The 21846-nt window shown below is 47.2% G+C and overlaps 1 protein-coding gene across 1 annotated transcript in view; it reads left to right on the plus strand.

The window, feature by feature from the left end:
* Positions 1–21846, plus strand: part of LOC138267038 (uncharacterized) — a 252245-nt gene that overhangs the window by 78066 nt on the left and 152333 nt on the right. Inside the window, exons 17-18 of the mRNA XM_069215886.1 lie at positions 2867–3243; positions 14182–14601. Of these exons, the coding sequence (XP_069071987.1) occupies positions 2867–3243; positions 14182–14601 (797 nt within the window). The remainder of the gene's footprint in view (positions 1–2866; positions 3244–14181; positions 14602–21846) is intronic.

Below are 21846 nucleotides of genomic sequence, written 5' to 3' on the forward strand. Positions count from 1 at the left end.
ATGCGGAGACGTCCGTGGGGCTGAGGGTTTCCGCCGCCACGGGATAGGTGCATCCTATTGCTTAGTGGTTGGTTGTTCAAGCTTGAACTTTAAAAAGGAAAGAAACCCCGATGTTGGTGTGCCTTCTCTGATCTAGAGCTATTTTTTTACAAATGGCGAATCCTAATGTTGTGAATATAGTGATCAATATGCGTCACCCGCTCACGGCCCATCTGATAGCACATGGACTGACGGTCCAGGGGGGGTCCTGTCACGTTTGTGGTAGACGCCCATGCAGCATATAGAACAGAACTTTTTTATTCTTGGGTCGTATTTCCAGCAGTTGATGGGGGTACAAATACTTTTCACGAATACACTGTTGCGAATGTCCCTGGACAGTACAGGGCTTACGCATACTTAGAGATACCTTTATCTTATCAAGAACACCATAATTGGCTTGATGGCGCCCTCCCACACACAGTTGCACAAGTTAGGTTAGGTCCACTGAGTAATGATGGTCCTACCTGGCCTTTATTGGCTACATATACACCTCATCCTGCGGCTGCTCAATTGACAGTGGTTGAAGTTCGTTGTTTATATATCGACTTAACGTCTACATATAGACGGTTGGTTCAGTTTGTCATGCAGACATTAAATACGAACGCAGCGCGTGCTGCTCCGGCGCACCCACAGGCGGTGGTTCCGGGTATTAATCCGGCCACTGTACACTCAGTTATGGGTAAGGTACCGGCTAAACGAGAGGAGACTCCATTTTGGCTGGCGCAGAAAATTAATACGCTGGAAGCAGTATTTCCCCATACGGGACCTCAGGATAAACATAGAATATTGACAATGTGTTTGCCGTATGGGATGGTTCCTCCGGTGGACCTTTGTAATACCTGGGGTACGGTGTTTGCCGCGCTCTACACTACGGCACACGGTACGCCGACATTAGCTAATTTACCGGACGTGCTTAAACAAATTCAAGATGTATATGGGGCTGCCCCTGCCTTAGATTTGGGCATGCAGTTGCTGGGCAATTTTGCCACAGTTTCTTCTATTATTTTGAGTAATCTCAAAGGAGAGGCAGTAGCACTAGCAGCGCGAATGCGTCTTCGGGATGTTCCGCAGATTAATCAGGAGCGGGAACTTCCGAGAATAATAGCAGAAACATATTCTAGTATTGGTCGAGATAGCCTACGGGCTAGACCACAAAAACCCCAATTACAGGGTAAAAATAATAAAGATAATGCTAAACAGCAACAACCTGAGGGTTCGAGGAAGCGCTGGGAAAAGAAACCGCAAACACCTAAAAAAGATGGTGGGCAGTCTCCGCAACCGGCGACCCCACAGAATAAGTATAATCTCAGGAATAGGGATACTTTGAAGACGCCTGATAGATAACAATATACTGATACACGCGAATCTCGTTCCTTTCAGGACTCCTCGGAAAAGAGAAGTGAGAGGTGGGCGGTCAGAGCGGAGGACGGAGTACGTGAAACCGAGACAGGATTCACAACGCTCGGCTGAGGTTTCTATTAAACAAGAAGAGAAACCGCTGCAACAAAAACAGCAATTTAAAAAGAAGAAAGTGGCAGCAGTCTCAGTTAGACATGCCGCTCAAGAAGAGAGTTCTCTTGACGAACAAGACATGGGCGTTAGCACTGTTAGACAACGCGGCAGAGGTCACAATAGTTCGCCGGAGTCTTCTAGAGCATCTGGAGGTGAAAGCAACTGATGACTTCATACAAGTCGAAACGGCGGATATGCGAGTCTCTGAACCTGATAGAGTATATCAAGTGACTCTGCGATTGGAAGGGGACATTGACCGCATTGTACACGCCATCTTTTGGGACCATGTGGTGAAATCATATGATATTCTGCTGGCCGAACAAGATTGGCCACCTGACTTTGTTCGTGACTGTCCGGTGGGGGAGGAGGTTATTACGCCTTCCTTCTCACCACTTGTTCCGAGAGAACTAGCGGAGTCCTATAGTAAAACATGGGCACTAGCGCAGGCTCCCGCCCTATATAGAAATAATGTGGGGTGGGATAGACAATCACCTTATCATGTAATTCCGATAAAGGGCGAACCTCAGCCACAGCCGCAGTATCCTATCAAATTTGAGGCAAGGGCATCGGTTAGGAAAATTCTTACACAATTGGAGTACCAGGGAGTAATTGAGCCCTGTGTCTCGCCGATGAATAATCCCTTATTTCCGGTTGCTAAACCGGACCATTCATATAGGATAGTGGTGGATTACAGACATTTGAATAGTCATGCACGCACATATGCAATACAGAATTCACATAGCGCAGCGCTTAAGAATAATATAGTGCGTAAGAAATACAAAACAACGTTAGATATCTCGAATGGATTTTTCTGCCAAAATATAGCACCCGAAAGTCGGGACTATACCAGTTTCAGTGCGTTTGGCTCTCAGAAAAAGTGTTGTCGTTTCCCTCAGGGGTATAAGAATAGCCCAGGACTGTTTTCGGCTCGTGTGACTGAAATGCTGCACGAGTTCGACCCTGAAGCGTTATCATATGTTGATGACATATATCTGACAGACGATGAGATTCTGCAACATCTAAGGCGTGTATTGCGCATTGTTGTGGGGTTTGCTGATATTGGCTATAAGTTTAATTTTAAGAAATCAAAGATTGCCTTCCTCAGCGTCATTTTCCTGGGATATGAGTTGTCGAGTGAGGGCAAGAGCTTAGCGCCACATTTTTGGGAGAAATGTGCTTTATTGCAGCCTCCTAATACGGTTCGGAAGCTCCAGTCATTGTTGGGGTTTCTGAATTTTGGTAGAACTTAAATTCCTGATTATGCTACACGTATAAAACCCTTATACGAATTGATTCGCCCGCATTTTTCGAGTAGATTTTGGACGATTGAGCATACACACTGTAGGAGGGCGTCGCTCGCCTCGCCTACGATTATACAGACGTGGCGTTCGCCCGACGCCTTCCCCGACTTCCGCCCACGTCGTCATGGAGACGCGTGGAGGCGGAGACGGCAATGGGCCCCGGACTTTTAGCATTTATAAAGCGCGCTACTCACCCGTGCGGGTCTCAAGGCAAAATGAAGATGCCGCGAACGGGGAGAGAGAGGAGAAACCGGAGCCGAAGGTTTTTGACAGTGGGCCCGAACGAGAAGACGAGGAGCGGAGAGCAGAACCCGACAAGACGACCGGAGCAGCAATACCAAGAGGACACGAAGTAGCCTGCCACGGCCCAGGAGGGTCGTGGCTACACAAGGTACGGACCTTTTTTAAGGACAACAACGATAAGGGAAAAGAAGGGGAGGGGGAGAGAGAGAGAGAGGGTGGGAAAAGACAGGAGGTGAAAGAAGGGGAGAAACTCCCAGGATACCCTACCACTCTACTATTAAAGAAAGGAAAAACCCCCTCCTCCTCACAAAAACCCTAACCATCCTACTAAAGTAAAAACTACACAAATCTATTAGTGTTTGTTTAGTTAACCCCTCACTACTTCCCTCACAACTCCACCCCTCCCCTCACTAATCACAGTAATTAATAGACCGGGGAAATACGGTCCCACTTACCTGCTGTATCCTCTTTTGTTCTTTCCGAGGGACATCGGGGACTGTGACGGGGTCCTTTATCCCGAGTCGAGGGGATATTGGAAGAAGGGGACAGACGCGGCACTTAAGGGTGTAGTACGTTTATTTATTTCTTCGTTGAGATTGTAGTACTGGCTTTTCCGCCAAAGTGTTATATTCCAAGTCCAAACTAATATATAAATCCCTTTTCTTTTCAGGGTTCCTTGATGTTCCCGGGACAGCCTGGTCCGGTCCGGAGGGAGTGGTCTTGTTCACCCGGCTCTCATGGCCCCAGGATTTCCCAAAACAAAGAAGGAGAAAGGAACAGGTAAGTGGGGAAATTTATCTATATAGGGTTAATTGGGGTTAGTAAGGAGTGAGAGGGGGGGGGGTTTTGTGTGGAGGTGAAGGAATGTGGGGGGGGGTACGTTTCTCTTGTGTCTTCCTTTTGTTGTGCCCTGTTTGTGACCCCCTTACAGTTCTATCCACTGGTCTGGGTACGGTCCTTGTGGGGTTACCCTTCAGTTAACTGTGGTGCTATTTAAATGGGATCCCCTTCCCTACATGACCTCAGCCCTCTCCACTTAGCCCCTTTAAACCCAGCCAACCACCCAGAACCCCAGTCCCAGTCCCGGTACGCTCGTACCTGACTTGGCCACGCCCCTCCAGGGACGTGGCCGGCTTGTAGGCGATCTCCCGACTTCGTCTCAACAGGGGCGGGAGGCGCCCAAGGGTTTCCGCTCTCTGTCCGCTGTTCCTTCTCTACGGCGGGGTTTTCCTTCTCTTTTGGTGGTCCACGGCGTTCGTCTCTCCGGCTCTCCCTGACGTCGGCGTCTCTCTCTGGGTTGCGCGACTCTCCTCCTCCGTCAGTCGTCCCTCCTCCTTCTATCTGACGGATGACGTGGGACGTCATCACGTCAGGAATCCCTCGGGTGCCCCCGGGGTATCCTCCGGCGGCCGTTTGCTCCGACCCGGAACCGGCGTCTGGAGGCGCCCGGTTACACATCCCCTCACATGAATGGGGCTGATCGAGCCCCACCAGATCCGGAAACCGGGACAAATAGTCAGCCTGACCCATAAGGTCACCAGGGAGGTGGCAAACCTGGAAGGAGAAGGGTTGGAGTTCCATGAACCATCTCAATATACGATTGTTGGTATTCTTATATCTTGAGAGCCACGTAAGGGGTGCATGGTCCGTATACAGTAGGAAAGGTCTGCCCAAAAGATAGTATTGGAGACTTTCGATAGCCCACTTAATGGCAAGACATTCCCGCTCTATAATGGGGTATCTTTGCTCCCTGGGAAACAGCTTACGGCTAATAAAGACGACGGGATGGCTCACTCCGTCTTCATCCTTTTGAAAAAGAACGGCCCCTACCCCCACGTCGGAGGCATCCGTTTGGAGATGAAAGGGTTTGTCAAACTCAGGACATTTCAATATCGGTTGGGTGGTGAGACACCTTTGCAAGGTATGATAACTATGAAGTTGAGTCGGGTCTAGTCGTGTGATGTTGTTGGGTTGTCCTTTTCTTAAGAGATTGGTTAGGGGGGCAGCCAAACTGGAATAGTGGGGAATGAACCTTCGATAGTACCCCACTAGACCTAAAAAGAAACGAACTCCCTTCTTCGTGGTGGGAGCATTGGTGTGTAGGATGGCTTCGATTTTATTCTTTTGTGGTCGAAGTATACCGTTGCCAATGTGATAACCCAGGTAGGAGATCTCATTAAAAGCCAGTCGGCTCTTGGCGGGGTTGGCTGTCAGTCCAGCCTTCCTTAAAGCCGAGAAGATGTGGTCTATGTGGACCAGATGGTCTTCCCAGGTCTCACTGAAAATAACGATGTCATCCAGATAGGCCGCCGCGTATCGGGTATGAGGTCGTAATATGGTGTCAATGAGACGTTGGAAGGTGGCGGGGGCGCCATGTAACCCAAAAGGGAGAACCTTAAAGTGATACAATCCTGAGGGGGTAGCGAAAGCCGTCTTTTCCTTGTCTTCGGGACCCAACGGGATCTGCCAATATCCCTTGGTCAAGTCAAGGGTAGACATGTATTTCGCTTTCCCCAACCTTTCTAAGAGCTCGTCTATCCTAGGAAGAGGATAGGTGTCAAATTGTGATATGGAATTGAACCGTCTAAAGTCAATACAGAAACGTATAGAGCCATCAGGTTTGGGTACCAAGACCACGGGCGAACACCAGGGGCTTTGGGAAGGTTCTATGATGTCTAGATCTAACATCTTCTCGATTTCGTTTTCTACGAGGGTTTTCCTAGCTTCAGGGATACGATAAGGTTTTAGTCGTACGGTCTTCCCAGGTGGTGTGAGGATTTGATGATGTACCAATCGTGTTCTACCGGGTACCGAGGAGAACACCCGACCGTGTTTATCAAAGAGATTCTTCAATTGTCTATTTTGTTGAATCGAGATCTCTGTATTAATGATAGGAACCTCTCTCTCGCCAGGGGGATCAGTGGGGCACCACCCTATCTCTAATTCCTTAACGGTATTAACTAGGCAGCCGTGCCTGGGGTCATTCGGAGGTTCTTCCCATCTTTTTAATAAGTTAACATGGAAGATCTGTGACCTAGGGGGAGTGTCGTTAAGCTGAATTTTATAAGTTACGGGGGTTACTAGTCCTGTTACGGTGTAGGGTCCTTGCCACTTGGCCAACAATTTGTTGTCTGAACTGGGGAGAAGAACTAGCACTTTATCTCCTAGGGAAAAGGACCTTAATTGGGTATTTCGATCATAATACCTTTTCTGTTTGTCTTGGGCCCTCTCCATGTGTTCCCTTACGCTTTCCCATACTGTATGTAGGTGGGTTTTTAACTCACGGGCGTACTTTAGAATGGTTTTTTCCCCGTCTTCTTCTTCCCACATCTCAGCGGCCATATCTAGTAGGGTCCGTGGTTGTCGCCCAAACAACAGCTCAAACGGGCTATGGCCCGTAGAGGCTTGTTCGTGTGTCCTGATTGCGTATAATACTAAAGGGAGTTTCCTATCCCAGTCCTTACCAGTCTCCGAGATAGTTTTCTTTAGTAGTGTTTTGAGGGTACGGTTATATCTCTCCACCAAACCATCGGTTTGTGGATGATAAACCGACATCCGTAACTGTTTAATCCCCAATAGTTGACATATTTGTGTCATCAGGTTGGACATAAATTGGGTACCTTGGTCCGTTAGGATTTCTCGAGGAAACCCAATTCGGGAAAAGAACCCTATCATGGCGTGAGCAACACTTTTGGTGTTAATACTAGAGAGGGGAATAGCCTCAGGGTATCTCGTGGCGTAATCTACTAATACCAATATATAACGATAGCCTCTCGACGAGGGCAGAAGAGGGCCAACGAGGTCCATCCCTATTCTGGAGAAGGGGACATCAATGATGGGGAGGGGTTGTAAAGGGGCCTTTCTCCGTGAGCCGGGGTCAATCAATTGGCATTTTGGACATTGTTGACAGAATTTCCCAATCTGGGAAAATACCCCCGGCCAGTAAAACTTCCTCAACAAATACTCCTCTGTTTTCTCCCTCCCATAGTGTCCACCCCCGGGCTGGCTGTGTGCTAAGTGTAGAACTTGTTGTCTATAAGGTTCTGGAACTATCAACTGTTTCTTTTCGTCTTGGTCTTTGTAAGTGACTCAGTATAATAGGTCCTTAACTATGGTGAACGAGGGACCCTTATCCTGGGGGTTCCGTGGGCGTGCACTTTTCCATGCATGAATTAAACTGGGGTCTTCTCTTTGCGAAGTCCGGAAGCTGGGAAGAGCAGTGAGGGCGAGGACCTTTGTAATTACCCTTGGTTATAGGTTTTCTTAATTATTCTTTTCTCCTTCCGGGTGAGTTTAGGTCGTACCCTCGGAGGTGATAGAGGCATATTGGAGAAAGGAGCGTCCTTCCACCAGTTGTTGGTTTCTTCGAGCTGTCTAAGGCTGTCTAGGAGTTGCGGGAACTCCGAAAAGTCAGTTCCTATAATTGCTTCTTCAACCAGTTGCTCTACTAAACCCACTCTTATGGGTATTTCTTTTCCTCCCCAGGTGAGGGTTGTCCAGATTAGGGGATATTCTCTGGTTTCCCCATGGATGCAACAGATTGATACCGTGAATTCCGAATAGTAATGTGCGTTGAACAACCCGGCCCTGACCACAGATTGGCTGCACCCTGAATCGATGAGGGCCACTGTGCTTTTCCCATTGATACTCAGTCTCTTTTTATAAGGGTTGTCTCTTCTCCCTGTATAAAAGACTCTTCCCCTTGTGACCCCTATTTCCATGGGTTCTGGTTTTTCTGTCTTCAGGGGGCAACCTCGAGCTATGTGGCCCCATTCCCCGCAACTAAAACACTGAGGTTGTTGTATATAGGGCCTATCTAATCCCCGGGATTTCGCTATGTCCTCATTGATTCTTCGTCCCGCTGTCGCGGATGTTCCCGAACCCAGACGCAGGGGACTAGGTGTTGATCGGGGGGGGGTTACTTTGAATTCAAGGGAGCGATGAAAGGCACAGGCCAACTCGATGGTAGTATTGGTATCCGGGTTTGGATGTTGTTTGATCCAATTGCGGGTAGACGGAGGCAGAGCATCCAAGTATTGCTCTAAGAGCACGATCTCAATAATGTCTTCCCGATTTGTCCCTATGGGACCCAACCATTTGAGACCCAGATCTTTGATCCTAAAATATAGGGCCCGGGGATTTTCATTGTTTCCCCACTTCGCTTTTCTAAACCGCATGCGATAATGTTCAGAATCAAAACCCACCCGTTCTAAGATGCTCTTTTTAATATCCTTATAGGGGGTTATTCCACCGGGGTTTACCGCTTGATAGGCGGCTTGAAGAGTCCCCGTCAATAAGGGGGTGATATATTGGCCCCATCGCTCCTGAGGCCAAGTAGCGGAAGTAGCAACTCGTTCAAAATTGGTGAAAAAGGCATCGGGGTCTTCACCTTCTTGATATCGTTGTAAGACCGAACTGGGCACATTCGGGTGTACGCGAGTAGCAGCGATGGTATCTGTGAGATTCTTAATGGCGGTTTCATGAACCAACTGGTTGTTGGCCATTATGGTGGCCTGACTCTTAAGGGCATTTTGTAGTGCCTCTCTTTCCAATTTGGCCTCTTTTTGTTGCTCTTCCCACACTAATTGTAGGTGTCTTTGTCCGGAGGCCAACTGTTGCATCATATCGGATATGGTACACTTCTCCTCCATGGTTGGGAAGTCTCTGTCACCTATTCCAATATCCCACTTCTGACACCACTGTGACGGGGTCCTTTATCCCGAGTCGAGGGGATATTGGAAGAAGGGGACAGACGCGGCACTTAAGGGTGTAGTACGTTTATTTATTTCTTCGTTGAGATTGTAGTACTGGCTTTTCCGCCAAAGTGTTATATTCCAAGTCCAAACTAATATATAAATCCCTTTTCTTTTCAGGGTTCCTTGATGTTCCCGGGACAGCCTGGTCCGGTCCGGAGGGAGTGGTCTTGTTCACCCGGCTCTCATGGCCCCAGGATTTCCCAAAACAAAGAAGGAGAAAGGAACAGGTAAGTGGGGAAATTTATCTATATAGGGTTAATTGGGGTTAGTAAGGAGTGAGAGGGGGGGGGTTTTGTGTGGAGGTGAAGGAATGTGGGGGGGGGTACGTTTCTCTTGTGTCTTCCTTTTGTTGTGCCCTGTTTGTGACCCCCTTACAGTTCTATCCACTGGTCTGGGTACGGTCCTTGTGGGGTTACCCTTCAGTTAACTGTGGTGCTATTTAAATGGGATCCCCTTCCCTACATGACCTCAGCCCTCTCCACTTAGCCCCTTTAAACCCAGCCAACCACCCAGAACCCCAGTCCCAGTCCCGGTACGCTCGTACCTGACTTGGCCACGCCCCTCCAGGGACGTGGCCGGCTTGTAGGCGATCTCCCGACTTCGTCTCAACAGGGGCGGGAGGCGCCCAAGGGTTTCCGCTCTCTGTCCGCTGTTCCTTCTCTACGGCGGGGTTTTCCTTCTCTTTTGGTGGTCCATGGCGTTCGTCTCTCCGGCTCTCCCTGACGTCGGCGTCTCTCTCTGGGTTGCGCGACTCTCCTCCTCCGTCGGTCGTCCTTCCTCCTTCTATCTGACGGATGACGTGGGACGTCATCACGTCAGGAATCCCTCGGGTGCCCCCGGGGTATCCTCCGGCGGCCGTTTGCTCCGACCGGCGTCTGGAGGAACCGGCGTCTGGAGGCGCCCGGTTACAGGGACCAAGGGGAGAACACCAGAAACTCGCCACCTGAAAGGAAAAATTCAAGGAGACCATTAAAGACTTTGGAAGTCCCACAGATTGGAGGAAGAGAAACAAAAGAGAGGAACGAAAGGCAGACATCCTATCACTGTATTTCGCCACTCCTAGAACTTAAAAATAAAACAAGGAAACCCCTGTTAAGGGTTAAAAACCTGCATCTGTGTTCTCTGTATCCCAGACCACAACCCCAAATTCCCCACAGTGGTGTCAGAAGTGGGATCTTGGTCCCGACGGGGTACAGAGACCGTGCTGCCATGGAGGACAAACCCGGTCTCGAGGACATGATTAAACAACTTGCGGAAGGGCAGCGCCACCTCCAGTTAGTGTGGGAAGCACAACAAAGAGAGGCCAAGGAGGACAGAGAGGCCCTACAATCCGCCCTAAAAAGTCAGGCGACTATCATAGCCAGTAATCAACTGGTCAATGAGACAGCTTTAAAAAAACTAACCGACACCATCGCTGCCAGCAAGGTGCATCCAAACGTGCCAAGTTCGGTATTGCAAAAGTATCAGGAGGGGGAAGACCCTGATTCTTTTTTCACGAACTTCGAAAGAGTAGCCTCCTCCGCCCAATGGCCTGAAGATAGGTGGGGCCAATACATTGCCACCCTCCTAACGGGCACTCTTCAATCTGCTTATCAGGCCGCCAACCCGGGGGTATCAACCCATACTCTGAGATAAAGAAAAGTATCTTGGAGCGTGTGGGTCATGACACTGAGTATTACAGAGCAAAATTCAGAAAGGTAAAATGGGGGCCCAATGAAGACCCACGGACCTATTATTACCGGGTGAAGGATCTGGGACTAAAATGGCTGGGACCCATAGGGACTGACCGTGAGGACGTTATCAAAGTGATAATCCTTGAACAGTACTTGGATTCCCTGCCGATCAGCACCCGAAACGGGATAAGGCAGCACCCAAAAATAGACACCGAGATGGCCGTTGAGTTAGCATGCGCCTACCACAGGTCAGGAGAGGTTAAACATCAGCCAACCCGACCTTTGGGGAAATTGCCTATCACTCCACCCCATTTTCCTCCCAGATGAATAACAGAAGAACCAGGACCCTCACGAAGTACGGAAAGAAGTCCCATGCATCAACCTCAGTGCTTTAGTTGTGGGGAGTGGGGTCATATCGCCCGCGGATGCCCAAAAAAACATGAGGGAGTAGAACCGATGGAAATAGGCGTTACTCGGGGAAGGGTTCTGTGCCTGGGAAAAAGCGATGTCCTTTAAGCACCCCCTTAGAATAAATGGGTCTCCGGTCATGGCCTTGATTGACTCCAGATGCAGTCAGTCAGTGATCCGTCGTAGTATAATACACTCTGTACCAGAGACTGATAATCAGTGGGTAACCATATGTTGTATTCATGGAGACCGTGCTCAGTATCCACTTGCAAGGATAGAAGTTGGATGGAACACTCATCTTGACCCTCTCTCCGTGGGACTCATGGATAACTTAATAGAGGAGTGCGTTATTGGGACTGATTATCAGAGATTCTACGAGATTCTGGATCAAACACGGAAACATAATCCAGTAGAGGAGTGGTGGGGTACGGCCCCTTTCTGGAATGACTCCATATGTAGCACACCCACGAGAAAAAAATTGACCCGGAAGGAAAGGAGAGCAGAGAAACATAAATTTGTAACCCAACAGGAATGAAAAGAAGAGGAGAGATTGGTGGCCAATATAGACACTGCCCCCGTGTCTTTTAGGATGAGTCAACACGAAGATCCCACACTAGTGAATGCCTGGAAAACTGCCAAAAATGCACCTACTGGGGAGGTAGGTCCCTACTTCTTGGTGCACAAGGACTTGCTGTATAGAGTAATCACCAGCACAAATAAGGAAAAAAGACAACTCGTAGTCCCCGGACCATATAGAACACAGGTCCTCTTCCTAGCCCATAACCAACCGGGGGGAGGTCATTGTGGCAGGGAGAAAACAGAGGAATATTTACTAAGACGGTTTTACTGGCCCGGACTATATATGCACACATACGGCGATATTGTGCCCAGTGTCCAAAATGTCAACTGGTAGAACCAGGAGCCATTAGGAGAGCCCCATTACGGCCATTACCGATTATTGATACTCCCTTCAAACGTGTCAGTATGGACCTAGTTGGGCCCCTTCTACCATCCAGTAAAGGACACACGCATATTCTCGTTTTAGTAGATTATGCGAGTAGATATCCTGAGGCAATCCCACTCACTAGTATCACTACTAAAGCAGTAGCACAAGCAATGATAACGTTCTTTGCCCGAGTGGGGTTTCCTGAAGAACTTCTTACCGACCAGGGAACACCGTTCGTATCTGGACTGATGAAACAGATATGTAAGTCCCTAGGTGTTCTTCAAATCAAGACATCTGTATATCACCCACAAACGGATGGTTTAGTGGAACAGTATAATCGGACAATCAAAACCCTGTTGAGGAAAATAGTGAGCGAAACTGGGAAAGACTGGGATCAAAAACTTCCCCTAGTATTATATGCAATAAGAACACACGAGCAATCCTCTACCGGGCATAGCCCGTTTGAACTTGTATTTGGGAGGCAACCTAGAAATCTACTAGATATGGCGGCGGAATTATGGGAAGAGGAAAATAATGAGGAGCGACCCATCCTAGACTATATTCACAAATTAAAAACCCATCTCCAGACAGTGTGGGAGGATGTGAGACAACATTTAGAGAAGGCACAAGACACTCAAAAAACTTACTATGACCAGGGGACGAAATTGCGGGTACTACAACCCGACGATAAGGTATTAATCCTCCGACCCACCTCAGAGCATAAGCTGATAGCCAAGTGGCAAGGGCCCTATCGGATAATAAAAGCGGTCACACCGGTTACTTACTTGGTGGAATTAAACACCCAACCCAGACGAACCCAAATTTATCACATCAATCTATTAAAGAAATGGGAAGACCCAGGAAATGGGAATCATACACCAGCAAGGGCATACATGATCACCCCAGATCAACCACTAGCATTAGAACTATGTCCCATCTCCCAATTAGACCCACACAAACTTCCCAAGGTAAATGAGTCCCTTTCTGAGATGGAGACACGGCAAATAATGAAGCTAATTCAAAGTCATGCCCGTTTCTTTTCCGAACTGCCAGGAAAGACTTCTTGGGTCCAACACCAGATAAGAACACCTGAGGGCAAAATTGTACGCCAACGTCCCTATCGTATCCCCGAAGCAAGAAAAATCCTTATAGAGGAAGAAATAACAAAAATGTTGTCTCTTGGGGTTATTGAAACGTCCACCAGCCCATGGTGCTCTCCTATAGTACTGGTGCCGAAACCGGATGGGTTGGTCCGCTTCTGCATAGACTTTCGAAAACTCAATGAGGTATCACTTTTTGATACCTATCCCATTCCCCGTGTAGATGAGGTGTTAGAAAACATCGGACAAGCCCGCTTTATGACCACTATTGACTCGACGAAGGGATATTGGCAGATTCCCTTAGCCCCCTCAGACAAAGAGAAGACAGTGTTCGTTGCCCCTTCGGGGTTATATCAATTTACCGTCCTCCCATTCGGCCTTCATGGTGCCCCGGCTACGTTCCAACGGTTAATGGATCGTCTTCTGAGACCATTCCATGATTTTACGGCTGCATATCTCGACGACATTGTCATTTTTAGCTCTACCTGGTCAGACCATCTCCTACACTTAGAAAAAGTGTTCTCAGCTTTAGCAGCCGCAGGCCTTACCGCCAACCCAAAAAAATGCGTCCTAGGACAAACCCAGATTTCCTATCTTGGTTATGTCATCGGTAAGGGAATACTGAGTCCACAAAAAGATAAGGTAGCCACCATTAGACAAATACCACTTCCAAAGACTAAGAAGGAACTCCGTTCATTCCTGGGGCTGGTAGGATATTACCGGCGGTTCATACCTCAGTACTCGACCATTACAGCCCCCTTGACTGACCTATTAAAGAAACAGTACTCAAATACCCTTCCCCCTTTTCCCCCCGCGCAACTCCAGGGATATCACTGGCTAAAAAAAGCCCTATCTTCTGAACCCATATTACGGTGTCCCGATTTTGCCAAACCTTTTCATCTTTTTACCGATGCCTCGAATGTCGGATTGGGGGCCGTATTAGCCCAGCCGGATGAGCAGGGGTACGATCACCCCATTGTGTATATCAGTAGGAAGTTGTTACCTAGAGAACTGAACTACCCTACCATCGAGAAGGAATGCCTTGCCATAAAGTGGGCAATAGAGTGTTTACAATATTATCTCCTGGGACGTCCTTTCATCCTTTACACTGATCATGCCCCCTTAACATGGTTGTCTTCCCATAAGGATACCAATTCACGAGTATTACGCTGGTTCCTTGAATTGCAACCCTTTACATTTCAGGTCTGTCACATCCCTGGGGCACGGCAGTGTCCCGCGGACTTTCTCTCCCGCTGTCCAGACTCCACGGTACTCAACCAGTCCCGTTCATGGGAAGGGGTGTGTAGGCGGGCATTGCTCGCCTCGCCTACGATTATACAGACGTGGCGTTCGCCCGACGCCTTCCCCGACTTCCGCCCACGTCGTCATGGAGACGCGTGGAGACGGCAATCGGCCCCGGACTTCCGGGTTGCCGGGACTTTTAAAAATGAAGACGCTGCGAACGGGGAGAGAGAGGAGAAACCGGAGCCGAAGGTTTTTGACAGTGGGCCCGAACGAGAAGATGAGGAGCGGAGAGCAGAACCCGACAAGACGACCGGAGCAGCAATACCAAGAGGACACGAAGTAGCCTGCCACGACCCAGGAGGGTCGTGGCTACACAAGGTACGGACCCTTTTTAAGGGCAACAACGATAAGGGAAAAGAAGGGGAGAGAGAGAGAGAGAGAGAGGGTGGGAAAAGACAGGAGGTGAAAGAAGGGGAGAAACTCCCAGGATACCCTACCACTCTACTATTAAAGAAAGGAAAAAAACCCTCCTCCTCACAAAAACCCTAACCATCCTACTAAAGTAAAAACTACACAAATCTATTAGTGTTTGTTTAGTTAACCCCTCACTACTTCCCTCACAACTCCACCCCTCCCCTCACTAATCACAGTAATTAATAGACCGGGGAAATACGGTCCCACTTACCTGCCTTATCCTCTTTTGTTCTTTCCGAGGGTCATCGGGGACCAAGGGGAGAACACAAGAAACTCGCCACCTGAAAGGAAAAATTCAAGGAGACCATTAAAGACTTTGGAAGTCCCACAGATTGGAGGAAGAGAAACAAAAGAGAGGAACGAAAGGCAGACATCCTATCACTGTATTTCGCCACTCCTAGAACTTAAAAATAAAACAAGGAAACCCCTGTTACGGGTTAAAAACCTGCGTCTGTGTTCTCTGTATCCCAGACCACAACCCCAAATCCCCCACACACACATACTACGAGAGTTACAGACTGATCTCTTGGCAGTTAAACACTTACTCACACGGGACAATAAGACACATTTAGTCATCAGGGTGATACCTGGGGCTGTTGGGTTTACGTATGTCACCTTTAATCAGGGTGAGACAGTCCCGATAGCATACAAGTCCCACTTGTATTCTGCTGCAGAACAAAGATTTGCACAGACTGAGAAAATACTCACTGCAGTACAGATGGCTGTGATTAAAGAAAGACCGCTTGCCCAGGGCCAACGTATCATTGTCGTTTCCCCGATTCCGGCCTTAGAGGCTGTTACAAAAGCGAGTGTTCCTAATTTGAAAGCTTTACACCGGCAATGGATTCAATGGGCTATGTCTTTGACAGCCACTGATGTAGATTACATATTTGACCCTAAACTGCAGACTGAAGAATTTCTTCAATATGAAATGGAGTACCCTGTTCCTGCTGGTACGTTGCCTATTGACCAATATCAGGTGGTCATGTATACCGATGGCTCTGTGCAACCAGCGGTTGGGACTAAACAACAGTATTCTGCTGCATGTGCGGTGGTGAGTGGCACTATGGAGGGGGAAGTGTTCTGCCCCCGACATACTTATACTAAAACCTTGGCTGAGCTTAAAGCTCTATTGTTAGCGTTGGAGCACGCGGATCCGGCGATTTTGACCTTGCTGGTCTGTGACTCCTACTACTGTGTACAGTCTTTCAATGAATATCTACACTATTGGAAGATGAATGGGTTCAGAGATTCTAAAGGCAACACCATTAAACATAAAATGTTGTGGGGTAAGGTTGCGGATCTGAAGGAAACGCTTCCTAAAGTCCATGTTGTGCATACACTTGGACACCAGCGCGTTGGAATACACGTTGCTGGGAATACTTTGGCTGATGAAGCCGCAAAGTCGGCAGTGGCTATCGCCACTGTAGCCGCAGTGACACGTTCGAGTTCCGAACCAGACACAGAAATTTCGGCTGCCATAAAGGCTACGGCTGATGGCACGCCCTTTCCTAAAGGATTTCCTTCTAAATATAGTTACTGTTTGAATAGTGCGCTGAATGCTACTGTTACAATTCCAGGCATTGGTGTACGTGAACTACCCAATAAAATTGAGAGACCTCGATTAATCTCTGCAGCACATGAGGGGGTGGCATCTGCACATGCTGGTGTGGCTGCCACGATTTCACTTTTACAGGCTCGTTACTGGTGGCCTGGTCTCTATAAGGAGACAAAGCAATATGTCCTTTGTTGTGACGTTTGTCAACAAATTAAAGCGTCGCCGGCTAGACGCCCGCAGCAGACGCCCCTTCTGATTTCAAATAAACCTTTACAGTGTGTGTACTTGGATCATTGTGGTCCGTTGACCCCAGATGGTGCATACAAATATATATTGGTTGCTGTAGATTCGTGCTCCAGATTTGTGTGGGTATAGCCACAACGCTCGGCTGACGCTCGAACTGTTATTAAAGATTTACGCATCTTTGTCGATACATTTGCAGTTGCGGCTTTTCATTCGGACCAGGGCCCTGCTTTTGCCTCTAAGGCATTCAGGGACACCATGGCTTCGTTGGGGGTCCAACTCCAATTCTCGTCTCCATTTCATCCCGAGGGAAATTCTGTCGTGGAGCGTTTAAATCGTGATTTAAAGCAATCCTTAACGGCCAGAGTTAAAGGTACAGGTCGTGGTTGGCTAGCCCACCAGTATGGAGTACAGAGAGCCCTTAATAACTTGCCTAGAAGGTCACTGGGGGGTCGTACTTCATATGAGTGCCTGTTTGGAACACAAATGTATGTTCCTGATCTAGATGGTCCTGGTGTGGAGGCGGCAGATACGCCCTTTGACATAAATGATCGTGTCACTGTTTTGCAGGATTTACAACAATTCCATGAAGATAACTCTTCTGCTAGTGCTGCCTCCTCAGGAATTAAGGATGAGCCAGTAACGCCTACTGGTTGGATACCCAGGATTGGGGATCTTGTGCGTGAAAAGGTCGCAGTAAAAAAAGAATTTGGTCCTTCTTATCGAGCACCAGTCCCTGTGTTGGGGGTAAGCGGCACGAGAACTGTGATTTTACCGCCGCTGCGAGGGGCCAAAGGAAATCGCTTTGTTTCCATTGATAATGTCAAGTTACAACATGTGGCCGATTGTGCACAGCAGACCAAGAGGGACACCCAGTAGTTCCGGAATCCCTCTCACTACTGGGGAAGAAGTCCCGCTGCAGGTAATTTACACCGACATTGTTTCCTCTCCGAGCTTGGGAAGGGTGGATGATGATCTTGCGATTGTTCCACCGACGACGATTAATATGGAATCTTTTGATCAGGTTGCTGTACGTTCTACTGATGTTTCTGAACATGTGGTTTATAGCGTGCCAAGGCGAGAGCCTCCATCTGCTTCTTTGTTCACAGTTGCACCTTTTGCTAGAACTGCCTCTGGCTGCTTCAACGACGCTGATAATGATGTGTCCGGCTCCTCGTCCTCGATGTCTTCTGTCCTAGGTCCACGAAGACTGCTGGGTTGGCTTAAACGCACATATTTTGTTTTTCCTTGGAACTATTTGTGGCTTTTTATGGCCGTGATGACTCTTTTATTATGGTTGGGATTTGTGGTTACCTTTTTTCTGGTAATACATGGTCATTTTCTTCCTGATCGATCTGACATTGAGCACGTGGAGACTGTGTTAAAACCGCATTTTTAGTCTCATATGGTTCGAAGAGACTTGTCCAATGTAAACATTTCTGCGATAAGGATTCCGGATGGGATTGTGTGGGATAAAGTAATGTTTGATATATATATAGTCCCACTGAATTGATTCAAATACTGTATGTCCTCAAGTTATCAATGAATGATATTGTTATACCAGGCATTGTTTCTGATGATTGGGATGTGAAGACAGTAGATTCTATGCTAACAGATTTGCAATATTATACTGTTTATGACGATGAAGATGCTTACCAATTTAGAGATAATCATGGTGACATGTTTTGCTACAACTATTATGGACACCACTTTATTCATAAAGCTAGTAGCCCTAAGTCCATATTTAATTATGTGCAATGGGAACATTGCTCGACTCCCCCACATGGGAGTTCGAAAACGTATTATGATAAATTTGCGTATTTTTCTGGGCATGATCAACGAAATGCTAAGTCTTACTATTTTAAAGTTGCACCGTATTCTAATAAGCAATTGTTATTGACCGATACTAAGTTACTATATTCAAATTTGTTTGTATCTAAACTTTCGGTCGAGGGGTATGAATACTGGTTTAAGACTGACTTGAAAAGTGTTTGGGGTACGAAAATTTGGCAGATGCGAGGCAGGGACACGTTATTTAGAGCATGTATTATCCCTGTGCAGATGATTTTCCTCAATGACACAGTACAACAGACTAGCTGTTTGGGCTTAGCGACAATTAGGGAGTTGAATTTGCCTAGTATACCTGTCCCTTCCAAATTAAAAAACTGGCAGCACTCAGTGAATGCTACTTTTAGTGAATTTACACATTGGGTCCAGAATGGTACGCTTAACACTTCATCGTTGCATCCCGGCGGGTGGTTATTATGGCCTGTAGACACTAATAAGTGTCATCAGCGTTTTGTCACCTCTTCAGGGGGGTTCAGGACTAGTAGGGCAGACCCTCGTTACATTTCACCAGAACATGCTGATATTATAACTACATACAGCGTGGGGAAGCTTTGTCAGCAATGGTTGAAGTCATCCACACTGGATGCAGTTAAGTCACATCTCACGTTACTGTCTAATGATACTGATTTACAAGATTTTTTGTCAGGTCCCAAAGTACCACGGAAGAAACGGTTCTTATACGAGGTTTATAATGAGATTTGGAAGCTTTCACAACAAGAGGCTGCAGCCCGGTTGAGGCAGATTGATCAGGAAAACCTGATGCAGACTTTGTCTGTTGTTGATAATGGCATGCATACCCTTTCTGACCGTGTTTACACGATTGACAGCGTTGTTTCCTCTGCTATTGACATTATTAAATCGGAAATGTCTTCTTTATATCATGGGCAGAGTCAGACGCGGTCCATCATGCAGCTGGGTTGGACTCTTCAGACCTTGAAGGCAGGTCGCGTTCCATGGCAGCACATTCGTGCCAGAGAGATCTTTATCTCCTTTAATTTGACTCGTCAACAACAACTGATGGCTAAAAAGGAAGCGACATATGTTATGTTGAATATTGAGAAATTGGAGAAAATGCCTTTCATGGTGGCTGAGATTCCGTCAGCTGAGTGGTTGATTCATAGGGTTATTAATTTGCCTATCTCCACTCTGCAATTTACTTCTTGTTTGAAGCACATTCCGGTGGGTAGATATGAACTATTGGGAGACAGTTACATACACGAGGTGTGGGAGCTTCCCTTTCAATACAGATGTGTTAATGGTTTGAGGGAGGTTTTTCTTAGCGGCAGCGAATGCGAAGCTTCTGTCAGCCATTCCATGGTTTGTAAACAGCTGTCCTTGCACGGAGCGTGTAACGCTTCGATTGCTAACTTAGCTTGTTATCTGAAGGGAGTTCCAGTCCCGGTTATTAAGAACACTTTCCAGGTGCTTTCTAACGGCAGTTACATTGTTCTTAACAGCGAACGCTGCTGTGGCATGCGTGCCGGAATAGTTTACGTTGTCGTTGTCAACAAGGCCGTTACGTGCTGCAGGAATGTGTTGTTTCCCCCCACTCAAATTAGGGAGGTAGCGGACATCTGGCCTCATATTGCTACTTCCAAGGTTAATTTCGACAAGTTGAGTCGGCTAAAAGCTTTGTTGTTTCAAAAGCATGTGGCCCTTACATCTGCTAGCGAGACCTACGCACTTCAGGTGGCAAGGTCATCGGCGGAGATACAGTCCCTTTTGAATACTAACTTTCCAAGTCACTTCGGTGAACTTGTGGGACGTATATTTAATGCATCCAGCACTACTGGTATTGCACATTTTTTCAAAGCCGTTGGTGTTGGTTTTGCTCACACCTTCTCTTCCATATTCGGTGTGATACCTTCGGCTATACATTCTATTTTCGGAAGCATTTTTGGGGGTTTCCCGATTACTTTGGCTTTATTGGCTGGAGTCTTGCTGTTGTTGCTATTTTTTCGCAATGGCTGTCCCGTCACGACGATGTCCTGTATTGCTGCTCCCGTCAGTGCAGCTGTGTCGTGAACGCATGATGCAGCATTTTGGAGCGACACTTCTGGGACATTTGGAGTGTGACTGGTCTCTGTCATTCAGACCGGTTTTGGATTGTGTGCAACCCGTGTTTCGGTGCCTTTGGTGCTCGTTTGAACATGCACTGGCTCTCTGTCTCTCACAGCAGCGCCCTCCAGTGGTCGATACTGATCTGTTGATGTTCCCGATTAGGGCTCATTCCCAGACTTGTGCACTACGGATGCGCTTGCTTCGTGAGGCGGTTTATGAGATTCCCTTCCTGGAGGAAGATGGTATTGTTTCTTTCATAGGCTCTGCACGGGGTGCCGCCCTGAATGGTTTTGGGGCTTTGGAACACACCTGCTCCATGGTACTTTGTGGCGTGGATCTTCTGATATTGACATATATCGAAGTGGAGGAGCTCCTACGTTCTGTTGCTTCTGTCTGACGATTGGATTTTTTCTCTCCTACGAAATTGACACTATATTGAATTTGGCTTTATGGTCACATGTTTCCTAAATTTATGACTTTGTTGTCTTCTCACCTTGTCGAAATATATGATTTTATATATTGTTTATATTTGGGGCATCCTTTTATATTATTGGAACCACTTGCTACCGACAAGGGGAGGGTGTAGTGTGGTTAGTTTTACGTATTCTTTGCGCATTAGCTTCAGGCTTTAGGCCTTTGTGCACTTTGCCCTGAATATATTTTATTCATTTGCTGACAGCTTAGAGCCTCTGTGCACTTTGCTCTACATGCTTTTTATTAGGCTTTGTACTGTTATTTTTCAAATAGCCAGTTCTACGGTGTTGTTTTTTTATTCATATCACACTGTTTTTCCTACTTCAGCACTGGAGTTCTCCATAACATATTTACTCTGTGCTTCAGTCAAGGATACAGTCTGGTACATTGCCGATAGACGTGGTAGGAGTTTAGATTTGGCATTCCTGCGTAGGGACATTTTGTGATCACGATGACATGTTAGTTATAAAATCACTTCCTTGTCCCAATACACGCAAGAGGGAGATTCCGACCAGGGAACCACAACTAGACGCTGACTGCCTCGTTGCAGATGCTGAACCAAGATCACAGGCCTTTGCTCAGGTATGAGGGCTGATGTCTCCTCAGTGATTCTGAAAGGCAAGCTAGAAGCTTAACATGCTGTGCTCTAAATAGAACAAGCAGAGGGAGAGTAGAAACTGTTAGACACTATGATAGCTTTGTTCTTATGTTTTAGTCTCCTGGTGACTATTTCAATCCTACTGTGTTGTATTGTTCTGGTTATTGCGGCTCACGCCTTAATATCTAAAATAGTCGTTTTATTAAAACATTATATAAAACTTATACTGTCTTTGTCATTTGTATATGAGATCATATTGTAAATAAGAGAGTTGGTTTGGATCTGAGTAACCACGACTTCCCTGAGAAGTTCCCAAGATGTCATGTGTTCGGCTGCCAAATCATTTCTTCCTCATGGGAGAAATGAG

This window comes from Pleurodeles waltl, chromosome 12 (assembly GCF_031143425.1).
Source record: "Pleurodeles waltl isolate 20211129_DDA chromosome 12, aPleWal1.hap1.20221129, whole genome shotgun sequence".
Taxonomy (NCBI): Eukaryota; Metazoa; Chordata; class Amphibia; order Caudata; family Salamandridae; genus Pleurodeles; species Pleurodeles waltl.